Source organism: Strigops habroptila (genome assembly GCF_004027225.2).
Source record: "Strigops habroptila isolate Jane chromosome 13 unlocalized genomic scaffold, bStrHab1.2.pri S16, whole genome shotgun sequence".
NCBI classification, from domain to species: Eukaryota; Metazoa; Chordata; class Aves; order Psittaciformes; family Psittacidae; genus Strigops; species Strigops habroptila.
This window is the reverse complement of record NW_022651054.1, coordinates 4,827,631-4,844,738: the sequence shown is the minus strand read 5'-3', so window position 1 is coordinate 4,844,738 and position 17,108 is coordinate 4,827,631. Positions and strand designations below refer to the sequence as shown.

Below are 17,108 nucleotides of genomic sequence, written 5' to 3'. Positions count from 1 at the left end.
CCTCCTTGTGGTGTCCCTACAGGCCCTTGTCAAAAGTCTTTATTGTAGCCCCTTTAGGCACTGGGAGCTGCGCTAAGGTCTCCCCAGAGCCTTCTTTTCTCCAGGCTGAACAAGCCCAGCTCTCTCAGCCTGTCACACCTCCTCCAAAAGCAATGGTTCCAACCATACTGTATTAATTTAGAAAACTCTCAGTGGGCACAGACCAAACCTGACCTCTCCATCACCTGATCTCAGATCTCTGGATGAACATCACTGCTTGCATTTTCCACACCACAGTATGTTGCCCTGCAGAACTGGAGGTTTGTGCTCTAGGAAAATGAGAGTGCTTCAGGTGTGGGAGGCAAGACAAAACCAAAACAATCTTAAAATACATCTTTTATGAGAGAACACTTATGGCTCCCCTGGGATGAAGCATATTAAATATGAAAAATGTACTATAAAAGTTCGGGTTTTGCATTCCCAGTTCACAGAAGACCCTGATCCAACTTCCCTTAAAATCAACTCTCCCACTCTGGGCTAACACCTTTAAATTGGGCCCAATAGGCATCAGTGGCAACTGTATGCACAGACCTAGATCAGGGTACAGAGAAGACATACAGGGCTCCTTCTGATTTAGACCATATACAAACATTCTTCTGGCCACCATACTTGGAAATTAAAATGACAGGCTCAGTGAAAAGCACGAATTAAAGCTAAGCAGGTTTTCCACTTACTACCAAAAGCTTTCATTGTCACTGCAGAAGCAAGGAAAAAAAGTAAGCTACTCGTGAGGTATTGAATATAAGTACACACCTCTCTTCCAGCAACTGGCAGCCATTAGACATCTAATAATTGCATTAAAGAAACTGTTAATGTAACTCAGCTGTTCATCTCCCTCTTCCAACACCAATGTGGTGTTAATGAAAAAAGCAAAGGTGTCGAGACTCGCCCCTCTGAGCTACATGAGCATGAAACACACAGTGCAGATGCCTCTATGTGACACTGTGCAGCTGGTATTAAGAGGAAGCTGTTTTTTAAAAGAATTACACAATACCACCAAAAATCCCATCTTCCACTATAAAGAGCTTGAATGAAATTCTGAGGTTTGAGGAACATGTGCAGGGGAAGATGGACAGGCTGTGTGAAAAACTGTTAGGGCTCTGGGTGGAAGGATAACCACTTCTTTAAAATCTGTGGGAAATCTTTCCCCTCATTATTATAATAAATTACAGAAGCCAACACAACCTTGGCAAGAGGTGCTTGAACTACAGCCTAAGGGAAGAGAGGCCAATATCTACTTAGAGAACAGACTTGCCACAGGCAGCACAAGCTTAATTTTCTCTTGCAACAACCAGCCCGAGCACCTGCCCTGTCTGAAAGGGCAAGAGTTAGGACAAACCTTCCTTCCACAAAGCAGGAAGACAGGATGGGAAATGAATTGTTATGTTGTGGTAGTGGCCATGCAGTATCATACACTCAAGATGTTACTGAAGACAAGCCAGTCTGGAGAGATGCCCTGTTCTAGTGGCCTGCACTCACTTGCTGACATATGCAACAAAAAGCCAAAGCACGACACTAGCTCAGACCTTTCCCTCCCATCAGAAGACAAGGACACCTTCTCTCTCTTCCCTGCCCCTTCTCTCCCACCAGACATGATTTACTTTGCAGTCTAGGGCTGTCTGGTGGGAGTGCACACTGTAAACACCAGTTTTATGGGTCCTTGGTGCACGGGGGCACAAACACCTTTCCTGTAACCTGCTCACTGATTCAAGGAAGTACTTTCATTCTTGATTGCAGAGAGATTTCCACATAGGCTTAACTGCTGTCATGAATCAGCCCCTCGCACTGACATGGCTTCTTAGCACAGCAGATACCATTCTAGCACACAGGAAAAAAGGACTGCTGGAACCTGTAAAGGACTTAAGCAGGAAATAATCAGGCTCTTGGACTATCTTAACTTACTCCTTGATAAGTAAAAGACCTACTCGTGTCACAACATTAATCAGGGCATACTGAATGCAGAGCCCTGCTTTTTCATCTTTATTGCTTAAGCTGGAGCTATTCTACACAAACTCTTCAACCCCTAGATCAGTAGCATGCCGTAGAAGGCTGGAGGAGTTCAGAAAACATGATACAAAATCAGGTATAGGGAAAAAACGTTTTGCTCCTTGTTGATACAACTTAGGGGTCTCCTTCTGGCAAAAAGAGAGCTCCACCTTGTCCTGGCATGTCCCAGATTGCCAGAGAAGTAACCTGGATTTAAGAATGCTTAGCATGGTTGGGGGAAGGGAAGATGACAGTGGCATGACCTGCTCTGGGTAGGACATGGTGGTCCAAACCATTTGCAGTCAATCAATCAAGAAGAGCAACTACAAAGTATTCTGTCTTGCGTGCTGGGTTGGGCATGTGAGACACCAGGGCCTTGGGAGGTCTTCTTGTGTAAGAAGTCATTCACCTAAAATGAAAACCCATGAATTTTAAACCGGAAAGTGCCCAGAATATGAGCTCCTCTGTTCTAGCAAGTGGAGTAGGAAGTGAAAGATGAAGATCTGATTCAGTTATGCATAGCACAGATGAGGGGCAAGACAGGATCTATTCAGGTAGAAGCAGATGGTAGCAAAGAAACATGCAGCACCTGCAACTCATATAGTATACATATATTCAAGGTTGGCATCCAGAGCAGGTGATCTCTGTGTGGAATAAATAAGGAATGTCAGAGCACAGGCTGTCATTATGAACCAATGACAAGATGATGGGAATCAAAGGGAGTTGAAAGAAAACCCTTCAATTTAGCAAGTCTGATTTATCCCATCATTGCCCTCCACTATTTCAAGTTCCCTACTCACTGCATATGCTTAGAGCACACCGGAGCTGCTAACACTTCTGCAAGGTTGCAATATAGCGCAAGGTTACACTAGGTCAGCTCAAAAGGTAGAGGAACTCAGGTCGGTAAAGGTTTTGCTTCTCATATGAACAGAAGTTTTAGTTGGAATTGACCCTTCCAGGAAAAAGGAGCCCAAAACTAGACTTCAGAAAGTACCTGGGATTGCTAGGCTTCCGGGCAAGCAGGGGCTGAAAGGCGTTTGGGAGAATGCCAGTCTCTCTCCACGTGAGAAGACACAAGTTCTTTCAGAGCCCCAGTTATCTGTGATTATTCATCTTTAATGAGTCCTTCCGGATCTCTCACTTCCTTACACTTCCTTGCTTCCAGCCCTTATGGCATAAACCTGGTTACCAGGGTTTCCTCTAATGACATCCCTATACTCTTTCTGAAGACAGACAGTTTTCCCCTCTGCATTTCAATGGAATTCTTGCCATACTGTTCATTTGATGCCTCACACAGTTTCCACTTGCAGAAGTCCTCACTGGTTTATGCGCCTACCCTGGAGCTTGAGCATCTCAGGCTGGAAGATGAAGGTGCCCATTAGCAAGGACCAAACCTCTGGGTCTAAGCATTAACCCAGTTGAATGCTGTGTGTTCAGGAGCTGGACCAGCGTTCCTGTGCTGGCTCTGCCTCAGACCTGCTGAGTGACTTAGGGCAGGTCATTTCTCCCATCTGGTTCTCGTGGTTTCCCCATCTGTAGAATAGGGCAAGCCTCACGCCTCCCTGTATAAAACATCCTGAGATCTACAGAAGACAAACTGTATTGAAAGCCAGGCACTATCACAATTAGAGCTCTGGTGTGCTAAATAGACACTGGCAAGAGACACAAAGGCAAAATAAATCCAAGGGCAAGGAAAGCAGGCAGAGCAATAAAGCACAAAAATTGAAGAAAGAAGGAGAAAAAGAAATCTAGTGAAAACCAAAATACAGCCCTGGGCACTACTCCTATGGCCTGAGTATATATGGAAGGATAACTTTATTTTGAAGCAGTTCTACAAATCCAGCTGTTCATCTTCTCAGTCACTGTGGTTTTAGAGGCCTGGTGTTTTGGTGAGTCCAAATTGCTGCTCCTACCTAACTCCACACATGGGAAACACTTTTTGCATGGCTTGGCTTATAAATGTATTGACTGACTACAGCTGTACAGCTCGAGCAGGCAAGGAGATGCTCTATCACCTTTGGATAGAGCAAAGGTGTTATCCTTTCTCCAGCTGAGAAAAGCACAAGCTCGGGTGCAGACCTGCAGGACAGCTCAGTGGGCTTAACCAATATTGATCTAACTGCACATGTAGTGCTTTAAAAAGGAAGACCAGCACAAAATTATAGCATCATCCAGAGAGAACCAAGGTTCTGGAATTAACATAGTTATATGTCTGTTACCCTACAATAGCACTGAGCAAGCAGCAGTTGTGATCTGTCAGCGTGTCCTTTGCTGTCACAGGATCCTTGCTGCAGAGACTGCCCCATTCTGTTCCTTTCCATTATGGATGAGGCTGGAGTGTCCCTGTGATTTTTCCATACAGGGAGGTCACAGTGCCCCTCTAACCAGTTTTCATTATACCTCCTGGGCAAAGAGTAGCTTGTACCTTGGGATTAATAGAAAAGATGACAGAAATTCAAATCCTGTCTTTGCGATTCCTAAGAAAGCAGTCACCTTTGCTTTCAGAGAGCAGCAGAAGCTGAGAGTATATGAATTGGCTTTTGAATGTTTGAAGTGAGACGGCTGTGCCTACAAAGAAGGGGTTATGGTATGAATGCAGGATCATCCACTGCCTTTGGTGGGTTGCTTTTCCCCTTGCTGTTTGAATTTGCAGCACCACCTCTTCCTAAATTTGTGTGCAGCCTTGGTTTTTCTTATTTTTTTAAAGCCTGTTGAATACGTGATATGAACTGCCAGTGAATACTACATTTCACTCCCTGTCATTAACATTGTAAATTCATTTAGGACTCATTTAACTGCAGGATTAACAACCTGAGGACTAATCCACTCTTTATTCAGAGGACACAGTCAGGATGAGCAGCCTTTCGTCTCGCATCACTCAGTTAGTTTGCAGGACCATCTCTTGGGAAGAGAATGATATTTCTGTCTCTGCTCGCAAAGGAACTGTTCAAGGTTAAGGCAGAAGTCTGGGAGATACCAGTCCTGGTCCCAGGTCTACTGCAGGCTTCCTCTGCAACCTTGGTCAAATGCTTTTACTCTGCATCCATTACTCCAGATTTGCACATCCAGAGAGGTCAGGTTTAGAGAACAGACAAAAGATTAAAAAGGAGCATTTATATGGTGGTTTAAGGCACTCTGTTATTCCACCAGAGTTCAGGGTACCTGTGACATGGGCCAGTTGCCAACACGGAAACTTGATAAGCTGAAGTAATAAATTTAATAAGTTTCCAGTTATGTGCCCCTACCCCTACTTATGGGAAATGATGTTTGATTTCGTGAGCACTCTTTTCCTGTGATGCAAGTGGGATTAATACATCATTATCCATATTGCAGGAGCAAAATCAAGCCCTCAGTTTTCAGATGAGCAAAAAACAAAAACAAACCAAGAGAAAGTGTTGCTTTTCTTAAAGCAACAGTTACCAGTTTCTAAACACTCAGCACACTCAGAAGCAATCTCACAGCACCTCAGTGATGCTGTTTTCAGATGCCCCATATGTTTGCTAGAGAAATAAATCACATTTCTTGCAATTAACAAATGAAATGCCCTGTTGGAGCTTAGCTCTTACTTGCTGTCAGTAAATCATCTGCAAAAGGATTTTAATCCACTGAGGGGAATGAAGATTAAATATATGCTTTGGCAAGTGTCATTTTCCACCAGTATATTTTCTTGAAGGCACTTTGTGTCTAATGATACATTGAGGACTTGTTCCTCTGAGTACAATAAATAAATACAACTAATTGCTGTAGAAAAGAGGCTGACGGACAACCAGGGCCACTTTGGGCCTAACTGATTGATGCTCCTTATACTCAGTAACACTTCTAAAGCTCAAGCCTTATGTTCTGGACACGTGCAGCACACATCAGCTTACCTGAACTCTGCCATCCCCCAAGGAAAGCATTTTTAAAGCTCTAATATAAACTGTTATTAACCGCTTCTATTGCAGCATTACCAAGAAGCTGTAGCCACACAAGGACCCTGCTGTGACACAGGTTGCAGCAAATAAAAAGGAGGAGACACTGCAGTGGTTCACATAGTTTGAAATCAAAGGCCATGTGAACATTCAGAACATTCTCGCCTTTAGTGTGATCATAAAGAATGAATGATTATATACACTTTGTTGTTGGCTCCAGTTCCACAGACAAGCTCCTGACAGGCACTTGGTATCCACTGTGATAGCATAAGAAAAAAAGCATGGAAAAAATGTCTTTCTGGCACACTATTTCTAATCCTAGTTGAATTCTAACTTTTTTCAGAGATATAATTGTTCCAGTGTGGTTCCCTCAGACAGATGACAGTGACAAGACAACCACAGCACCACAGATCTATGACTCCAACTAATAATTCTGCAGGAAGTTTCCAAACCAGGGTTCTCTACTTAAAATCCTGCATTTGCTCTCTGGCTAGTTCTTTCAACTCTCCATTAACATCAAATGTGCTGCCACAACTACATGAGACTGCTGCTCAATGTCATCAAATCCAGCCTGTTGACAAAGGGACTCCTCTAAACCACCACAGGACTAGAGGCCAGAAAGCTGGGTTTGTCCTGGGGTTGTACAGCTCTGTCTGTAGATGTCTGCAACATTCAAATGGCTTCTATATTACAAGGACATCTCGATTGCAACAGTCTTTTCTTAAACACAAGGAGAGAAATGTCTGAAGCTAACAGCACCAAAATCATCGGGATATTGTTAATCCAGGAGCTCCATGAATGCAGTGATTGTGAGCCCGCCCTCCAGTTCTCATCCTCAGGTACTTGTCCTGATGAGTTTTACATTTCCATGCCACATTGTACTCCCAATTACTGTACATTCAGCAGATTCTCTCTAGAGCAATGAAGGGCATCATACACCACACTTCTTACCAACTACAGAAAGTTAGAAATGAGAATAACAGGATCCTGCTGTTGGTTTATCATGAGTTTTCTGACACAGAGGATGTAGTCGACTCCTATTTGAATGTAGCTGTCATAAATAGGTTGGTTTGCCATTGGGCCATTCTGATCCCTGATTTCCTGCCCACCAGCAAAAACCCCTCATGTTCATGCATCTTCCTCAGAGCATATTTCACAGCCTATGCACTCAAGGGCCGTAGCTGAAGAAATCTGAGAGCACCCTTCTGAGAAGAGGAAGGTTACAAAAACCAGGAAGAAAAAAAACCCCTCTTACCTGTTTGTAACAAGCCAGCCCCACTGTCTTTGACTCCAAAGTGCTGCTGGATGTCTAGTAGCACACCTACAAGGAAAACAGAAAGAAGCAGCTCAGTGCCTTCAGCCTTTGAAAAGCATACAACTTCTGTGAAGCATGAGCAAAGCTTCAAAGTCCAGTAGTTTGGACACATAACTTCTGAAGTTTGCACATTGGCTTCTTTTCTATCCATGCACACTCAATAATTGTGGGCTACTACAATAAAGGCAGATACAGCATCATGCAAAGAGTTTGAGAAGTAAATCCTGGTGCATAAGCAACTGGTCTTCCCTTTCTACTTAAGTTTTCTTTTGGTTTGTTTTCTGCAGAATCCAGATCCCTTCTGTTCTTTTACAGACATACAGAGAAACTGCTTCTGTCCTTTAGGTGCTTCAGATGGTTCCACAAAACAAATTGAATCCAATACAAGTTTTAACAGATCTCTGTTGGGAGGAGATATGACACAGCAATAGGAGCAATGATGGAAGTTTCACATTTAGGTAGTTCTGGGGGGTTCTCATTTTCAAAACAAATGTAGAAAATACATTTAAATAGCTTAGTAAAGGTGAGTGAGTGACCAAGTGTCACTTTTGGTTTAAAGTAGCTACCAGCAGAACCCAAACCAACCTTCCCTCTTCCCTGAACTCCCAATATATCAATTGGCACAAGCAAAACGAGCAGGTTTTGTAGTGTTTACATGTTCACCTAGATTTAGCACTGTGGTATCAGATATATTCATCCATATAATGTTATTTAGGCCACTGTATTCCCCAAAACACCAGAACCCCCATTCTCCAGCTCTACTGAGCATCTATAAAAGTTCACCTCCAGTTCAAAGCCTGATCCGAGGCTTTTTCCAAAGTGATCCTTCTCATCACTGCAGGTCACAGGGACCAACTAAGCAGTAACCTGAACTCACGCACCATAAATATCTTAGCTTTTGGGTCTGCTAGGATCACACTAAATGACAAACTCAAATAAATACAAGACCTTGAGATAACTATACCCAGAAGACACCTGGGACAATGCCAAGAAAACAGACGTAAATTAAAGGTACTTAAAACAGAGAAGGAAGGAAAAGCAAGAAAGCTCATTTGTCCTGTTCTGTACTGCTTGTACATCACCATTTACACAGGGCAGCATTCAGGTTGGCTTTAGACTACCAATGTCTGCCCAGTAAGTTAGTTCAACCTACAACAATTGCCAGAAGGCTCTGGGTGGGGAAGGGTGTGAATCTTATCAATGTGTGTCAATACCTGTCTGTAGCCACAAATGAAATACATTTAGGACACTGAAGTGCAGCCACCTTGGATTAAGCCTCCAACTTTATTCTGGTGGTGGCGAGGGAAGTGGGTTCTGTGGGTAGTCAATGCAACAGGACAATGTAGAACCACAATTACAAGTCCTGTGTGAGCTTGGAAGCAGGTCTCAGATGATTAAGGGAGATCTGCATGTCTAATTGGCACAGCTTTCCTACTCCCAGTCTAGTTTATAATCTCTTTGGTCTACAGGTGTTTTGATATGGGATTTAGAGCATTAAATTAGAGGCAGCAGCAAGCAGCTGATGCAACGCATCTCTGAAGTGATAGGAGTTTCTCTCTCCTGTGGCAGTTTTCCTGCTCAGCATGCTCACAGGGGAACATACTCCAGCCCTCTTATATTTGCTCACCTCTGTTTCCACCTCACCATAACAATGACTCAGCCCAAACTTCAATAAGATTTAAGGATACAATTAAGCAATGATAGACTAGGGGAGAGAATACAGGGAAATGATAGAGCTTTTGACTTTCCCTTCTGCTTCTAGATGATGGGAAGGCAGGAAGAGCTGGAGCCAGGCTCCAGACGATGATCATGCTGCTCGCAGACATGTGCTCCCAGGCGTCTCACAAAACTCATGCAACCCAAGAAAGAGAAGCCACCACATGTGGCTGACAAGGTCTTTCTCGGATTAAAGTTCATACCTGTGTTCCAGGAGGATCTCAAAATAGCCATGAGCAGCTAACAGGCACCACTGCTCTCGAGACAGCCTCTCAGCAGGGCTGGTGGCCATTTGGGATGTGTTCATGACTACACAGCACTCCTTAGTGCTATCACCTATTATTTCTTAAGCACATTTGGCATTTTCAGGACTGAACAAACACAAAGCAAACATGGTGCCAACCTTTCAAAGTATCTTCCCAGCTGAATCAGACAATGTTAATGCTGATGCAGAGCTTGAGATGAAACACAGGCAGCACCTAGCCAGGAATGCTGATCAAGATGGGCACGGAGACAGGGCTTATTGGGAAACCCAGACAGAGGAATGACTAGTTACTTCAGCCAACCCAGACAGAATGACTACTTACTTCAGCCCTATCTAGGTGACTTTACTAGGCCAGCCATGCTAGTGTCTAAGGACCTGACAAAGCCACCAAGGCAGTTATGGGATTTTTGAGGGCACTGGGCACAAAGAGTACTTTTAAGAGCAATTTGGAGGACAAAAGGTCTTTGGGTGTGGAGTGTTAGATAGGGAGGGAATGTCAAGTAAATGGGGATGAGGAACGTAGTTGACCTCATCCACTCACAGCATCAGAGGGTTTCTAGGATTTAGTGCAGGATCCAGCGCACTGTTGCCATTTTTAACAGCCATTTCACAAACAGTGAATATAAAAGACCTGATTCTGAGGCTTTTGGAATGCAGGTCCACATTTAATGGCCTAACGTAACTCTGATCTAGGGGAAATGCTTTGGGAAAGGCAAATTTTCCTGGAAGTGTGTGGTTCAGGCTTCAAACAGGGAGGTGGGTGCTTGCCTAGGTGGACTCTGTGTTCCTGACCAGAGCTACAACAAAACAACAGTAACAGGACTGAAAGGCCATCTGATATGGGGTAAAAAGATGCTCTGAACAGAAGGTCATCTTAGTACAGGTGTTTCTTGTGTTAACCATCATTTACAGAACTACACAGCAGATCTAGTGTGCAAAATGCCTTGGTTATCTTTTGGTTATCATATTTAAATGAAATGGGCTCTTCATCTATATGTATATATGAATAAAGAGTCACCATGGTAAGAAACAGTGTTCAGAAGCTCAGCCACAATGAAATCACTATTTCAAAGCAAAAAGACATTAGAGCTTCCCTGGGAGAGCCCCATTTTCCACTCAGCAAAACACCATGATTTGATTTCAAATATAGGGTTAGCCTGTGCATAGGGTGCAAAGCTACACAATCAAAGCCACAGGTTTCCAGCCTTGCAACATTAATGCCAGTGCACATTCATTAAATGCTGCAATACCACTGCCCAAGAGAACTACTTACTTAAAAAGCACATGCGTTTTTTATGGTATCTTTTAATGGGGAAAAACTATGGTGCTTGGAAAGAACCAGCACACAACTTTCTACATGCTGTAGGCTGGGCACTGACCACAATCATGTCTGCCCCCAGCACCCTCTCCACTGCCCCACTGCAGCCGTGGATTTGCACCTCTCTTTGGGGAATCCTCAAAGGAGATGGAGGACAACCCAGACTCGCACTCTCTTTGCTCCCAAAAAGCCAGAGTAAACTCTGTACCAACATCTCTTTTCCCTCTATTAACCTGTTGCTACCTACCTCTGTTCCTTGTCAAGGCATTTCCTTCCCAGGCTGTGCTCCCTGCCTCTTCCAGGACCAGCTCCCTCAGGTGGAGGTAACTAGCAGGGATAGCCAAGCCCTGGCCTCCTAGCCACTGAAGGCACAAGCCACCTTCCTACCATCAGGCTCTTCCTCATGCCTGCAGCCATATTCAACCTGCTTCAACTAATGCGTTAAGGAGGCAAAGGAGTGATGCACACACCTGTCTGTTCAGAGCCATGTGAAAAGATTAGGCGGAAAGAAGTTTATTCTGAGGTCTCTGTGGTCGTATCTTCGCTGTAACCCCAAGGTGTGACTGCAGTTCACACACAGCTCCCTGAGCTTCAAACGAGCTGGCTTCAGCTCAGCCACCCACTGGATCTTAAACACCAACTTCACAATTTGGACCCTATTTAAATACTCAGCTGCAGAAAACCACCATGGTAGCCCTGCTGATATTTGTACCTCAAGATAAATTCCCACTGCTACCAGAACTAGCAAGACTAGAACTAAAACACAGTGCTACCTTCTCTGGATTGTCATGAAAGCATTCCCTGTCTTACATGCAAAAAGAAGCAGGCCCTGCTCTTAAAATATTAATAAATTAGTGGTGATGTCTTGCTTGAAAACATTGACAAGAGCTTCCTTGGGACATAGACACTGACTTTCCTTCTGCAAAACTGATTTCCACTGTTGCATGACATGACAATAGGCACTGGTGAAACAGCCTTTGGTTTTGAAATAGCATTGCAGGAGTAAAACGAAACAAACAAAGCCGAACCAGCAACTAGACAAATCAAAACAAGGCTTTCCTAAGACCTCTCACCCTGGCACGCAAGAAACTCGTGACCTAGAAAATAGTGAAAAGAAACTGCCAACACCCACAGCGGCATGTTTAGAAAGAGGTTTCCCTGAGTAATGTTAAGAGAGAAATCCAGCACAGCCATTCCAGCCAAAGATGAGACTGAGCCAGGGTCTTGGTGCCCAGCACTGCAGCCATTTGCAGGCCATGAAACAGCTACTGAGAACACAGTACAGGTAAGTGTGAGTTCAAAGCCTTCACAGCCACCCAGAGCTGCCCACTACCTGCATACACAGAAAGGTGATGGGGTGCACGCTCATCTCAGCACACTCTGAAATGCAGAGCAAACCCATAACGCTGTACACATGTAGCTCTGACACAAGAGGACTTGCTGCCTACCACCAGTGGGCTTTCACTGGGGTAAGTAGGTGCTGTACCTACTGCTTGGAAATGAGAGAAAACCTTCTGTCTGCTTTGTCGTGACATTCCTATGCTGAATCAAACCCAGTGTTATCCTCAGAGACTGGCACCACCTCTCACACCCACTTTCTCTGTTCAATGTTTTTATCATTATTATAATATCACAGGGATGTATCTGAGCTGTTCAGCCATTCCCAACGGCTCTTGGCTTACCTGCATGGCAAGTAATTATGCATCAGGAAAAGAAAAATAAGGAATGCAATTAACCAAGGGCTTGGAGAAGAAAATATATTAAAACCCAACTTCTCTCTCTCTGGCAGGGGCTGGGTAGTAATAAATGACGGTTCTCGTAACATAGCTCAAACTCCACTGTAATGTTGTATGCAAAATCTTAGCACAGAATTGCCTGCGAGAGTGGGAGGAGGTGAAAAATGTTCATCAGGTGTAGAATCAATTAGCACAAGGCATCATTAGCACAGGGTCAGGGCGTCTGGGGAAGGCAGCACAGGACAGCGAGTCCTGCTCGGATTCAAAACACAATCAAAACAAATAGGAATGTGAATGCAGCCATGGCTGCCAAATGCTGGTGCCTCACTGGCAAAACCACACCCTCATCAAATCCTTCATCTCCATAATTACAGTGTGGGCCTGTTCCCAGGCCTATGGCTGGGAAGGAAGCCCTTGTCAAATGGGGAACATGGAATACTCAGCCAACAGGAGCCCAACAACGTAAATAAATTCCCAAACATGGAAGATTTTCCATTTATGATCCAATGCAATCAGCTCTCACCAGTAAAACTGCAAAATGCCATGGGACAAACTCGAGACAAAGCTCACAGTGTCACTTGGGTCTCCTTCCAGCCCCACCATACAGCTCCCTACACCGAGATCCCCAACCCCCCCACACCTCATCTCACACTGAGACTCCAGCTTTGGCCTGTCCTCGTCAGCCTGGCAATTCCCACAGGCTGAGGGAAGACTTCAGTTAAATGACATGATTTAGCTAAAAGCACAGGCTGAAATGAATTGGCACCTAGACCTGAACTTAAAAACATACTTATTCATGGAGACTTGGAAGGGTTCCTTGAGGTGGAATGGTAAAAATCAGAAGCTGTTACAACTTTAAACAACCAACAGCAACATAAGTAGCAGCTAAGGTTTGTATTAGTCATCTGAAATGACAGGAATCATTAGCAGCTTTCAGATGAAGCTGGCCAGACCTTTCTCCCATACCAGCATCTCTAGCTCAGGATCCAGATCAGACCCTCTTTCTAGTTTAACTTGCACAAACCCAGGCACACTTTGCACTGCAATACCTCTGCTCTAACGCAAGCGAAACACAACCCTTACTAAGGCAAAAGGCTGCTCCTGTGATGGTTTAGATCTAATCAGCAGCATTAACAGATGTTCAGATCAAAGAGGAGAGCCTCAAAAACTGAGAATATTATTATTTCACTCATTCAAATCTTAGAAAATGCAAAGACTCCCCCATTCATGCTCTCCTTACACATGCTACAGCAGAAAGAAGTGGGCCTGCCACTAAAGCTCTGGTCGTCTTCTGGCCTTCTAATCTATCCAGAAGACTAAGTCTAGCTAATTCATGCAATGAAACATATCTCAGAGACTTTGTATATGAACTAATTAAAATAAATAAAACCAGCATAGATAATGATAGAGCAAATCAAGTGCATATGAATTCAGCCAGTGACTCACCACTCCCTTGTTTTCCTTATTGGAAAACTTGGCATATCACTGTACCAGAGTGACAATGAGTCAGGAAACTGGCATGAGCCACAAACTGCAAGGAAATTAAAAGAAGTATCTACAAAATCTCTTTGGGGAGAGATCTGGGAGATTTTTGCTGGCTTGGTACAGATGTGGCCGTGGCCTTCACAGCTCTGTTCTCATAGCTTTCTGGCTACACAAAGCCATCAAAGGAAAGAGTCATTTACAAGTTCTCCTCCACACAATACAGAATGATTAGGCTCTTGCTCTCAGGAGCAATTTGATGCCTTTACTTTTATATCGTTTTGCTTATATTTTAATCAAACACATTCAAAGCACACTATCATATCCTACTGAATGCTTGATATCACCTTATCTAGTAAATAGGTGGATATTACTTGCTTAGCACCAGCCAAAGTACATACAAATATTTTAGCAGTACTAAACTGGGCACTAATGGCATGAGTGACATGACAATAACAGTTCCCAACCTAACTCTGTGCCAGCATAACCTCTGGCTGGTCACTTTGTTGCCTGCCTCAATCACACAGACCATGAGAACCTTCTGACGGAGATTTTAGGGCAGGTTGGGAACACAAAGCCCAGCAAAAAGCCTGTGCTATCAGCTGTACCTTCTCCACACAAGCAGCTCTGTCACTGGTGCTGCCAAGAGATCACACTTCACTGCAGTAAGATTCAATTCCAAATGTCAAAATAAAGAATTCTTTAGAGAGAAATAAACCACCACAGATATCAAAGTTGTGAAGCTAAGGCAAGAAAGCCTCTATGTTCTCTAGTGTCACAGGCTCCAGTGAGTGAGGATTTTTTACCTCTTTTATAGCCACACACACTTTTGTAACACAGAAGATGCAAGTGAACAAGAGGAGTAATCAGTGACTGATGACTTACAGCACATGACAGCTAATTTCTCCAGTTAAGAAGATTCCTATCAAATCTGTAGAAATACGCACTCAGATTGGACATAACTTCCAAGTGACTGCATCTCATCTCTCATTTACATTTTGCTTCTGCTTAGCAATGCCTCGAAGCTATTTCAGAACATCACAAGCTGTCCAGGGCATGTTGGTATATTTGTGTGTAATGTAAGGAGCTTTCTATCCTTTTTTACTATAAAGAATGCTTTATAAATGCAGGGGTGATGCAGATGCAGAGGTGCCCTGTGCAGAACTGCCTGTTTCCCAGTCAAAGCACAACACATCTATTGGCATGGTCCTGGGCTAAGGAAGATTTCTGGTAATCAACTTCATGCCAGCACAGGGGTAAAGAAGCGCATCTCTGCAATGTTAGTTCATGTCCACTACACAAATCTCCCTCTGCGACCTAGCTCTGGATAGAATCATGAGGATTTAAGTGCAAAAGCAGAAAAAGCTGGAATTGCCTATAGCATATCCTCCACAGGGACAGCTGACCCCAACAGACCAAAGGGATATCCCAGGCCACATGGCATCATGCTCAACATATAAACCAGAGGGAAGAAGAGGGAAGGGGGGGAATGTCTGGAGCAATGGCATTTCTCTTCCCAAGTCACCATTACACATGATGGAGGCTGTGCTGAGGATGGCTGAATCTGAACTGCCTGACCATGAGAAGTGCTGAAGGAATTCCTGATTCTGCTTTGCTTGCGCAGGGCTTCTGCTTTACCTGTTAAACTGTCTTTATCTCAACCCATGAGTTTTCTCACTTCTCTTCAGATTCTCTCCCCATCCCACCAGAGGAATGGAGTGAACGAGCGGCTGCATAGGGCTTTGTTGCTGGCTGGGGTTAAACCTTGGCAGAGATGAAAAAGCTTTTGACTGCAGATACAAATACCTACCCTAAGTTTAGTAATCCCAGAATGGCCCTTACTATTAAATACATGCTTTAAACATCCCTTAGACACTGCTGCTGAACTTGGCAAGTAGGTTTATGAGTCTGTCATCCTGCATAAAAAGGAGGATAAAACTACTCCAAGGCCACTCTTCCATCCCCATTTGATCCAGAGGGCACCATGATCCGTACAGCAGCTTCTCATACCCAATAAGTATACCCTTCCTCCTTCCTTCTCCCCATTCTTGTATTCACTTGGGGAACTCTCCCATCATAAGGGCATTGATCTACACAAGAATCCTATTACACGCACGATGTAAATAAACCAAAAGGTCCTATTTAGAGGAGCTGTTTTCACACCCTCACATGACCTGTGGGAGACATTTTTCCTGCAGATGAGGCTTGTGAGTATATGACTCCACATTCCCAATATGGGCTCCTGGAACCCTCTTGTGCTTTCCTCCATAACTACTTAGAGCATCCACTGCGATCCTCTGATCACAGGCATTTTTTAATCTGTGTACGAATGAAAATGCCCTTCTGTCATTGCCCGCACCAATATCTCCCGCTGACAAAGCAATGCAACACTCCTCCTCTGTGCACATACATACATAACACGTGCGTGTGCATGTACCTCCCACAGCAATGCATAAAGCATTTGTATTTTTTTCTGGGTCCTGGTCAAGCTGTTGTAGGAAGTCATTGAGCTTGGTGCCCAACTGTCAATGGCTGCATTAGTTACTCTGAGCAACACGTCTTTAAATGAATCTAGGTGGCAACAGAAGTGGCTTTGTACAGTTACTTAGTGAGGCACACAAGGTATTCAAAGATCTGTGTGGGGCACAAAAGCTTGTGAAGGAAGCCAGGGCTTACCCACAGCACCATTAGGGAAAAGAGAAAAGAAGCCAGCTTTGAGGTTATCAGAGGAGATACTTCAATGCATCAGTCTTCTTCTTAAATATGACCTATTAAAGAATTTACCATGTTCTACAATAGCTCCATGACTGATACAGCAGTAAAATCTGTGTATAAAAGCCCATACCTGCATGAGGGTGTGTGCTTAGATGAGAAGAGAGTGCACGAAAACGAGCATGAAAGCTAGGGCTTCTGTGTAACTGGAAGGGGTCACTGGTGTAGCTATGTGACTACAGCGATACCAGGAAATCCTCACAGCACAAACAGGGCTTGCCTCATTTTATTTATAGACTGTTTTATTCAGTGTGAGTTGTATCAATTTCTGAAGCTAAACCACCCTCCACAGCAATGTTTTGGGGTTTTGCCTAGCTCATTGCCACAGGAGCTCTATGACAAGGGCTATAGTAACAGAACAGTGATGCAGAGTCCTAAGCAACACAGCAAAACCTGAATTCAACCCAGGCTTAAGAGCCAGGACTGTTCTGTTCCCAGTCCTGACACTAGATCACTATTTAACCTTGGGTAAGCTATTTGATCATGCAGAATTTCAGAGTCTGCATTAACCTAATGAAGATAATAACAATAATCATGTGTCATAGATACAGCAGGGCTTGGTTATTAT

At 43.9% G+C, this 17,108-nt stretch overlaps 1 protein-coding gene across 2 annotated transcripts in view; it reads right to left on the bottom strand.

Annotated features, from left to right (window-relative positions):
- SPNS2 (sphingolipid transporter 2) overlaps positions 1-17,108 on the bottom strand; it is a 128,378-nt gene that overhangs the window by 86,165 nt on the left and 25,105 nt on the right. For both annotated transcript variants that reach the window (XM_030472707.1, XM_030472708.1), the window contains exon 2: positions 7,192-7,257. In XM_030472707.1, the coding sequence (XP_030328567.1) occupies positions 7,192-7,257 (66 nt within the window). The remainder of the gene's footprint in view (positions 1-7,191; positions 7,258-17,108) is intronic.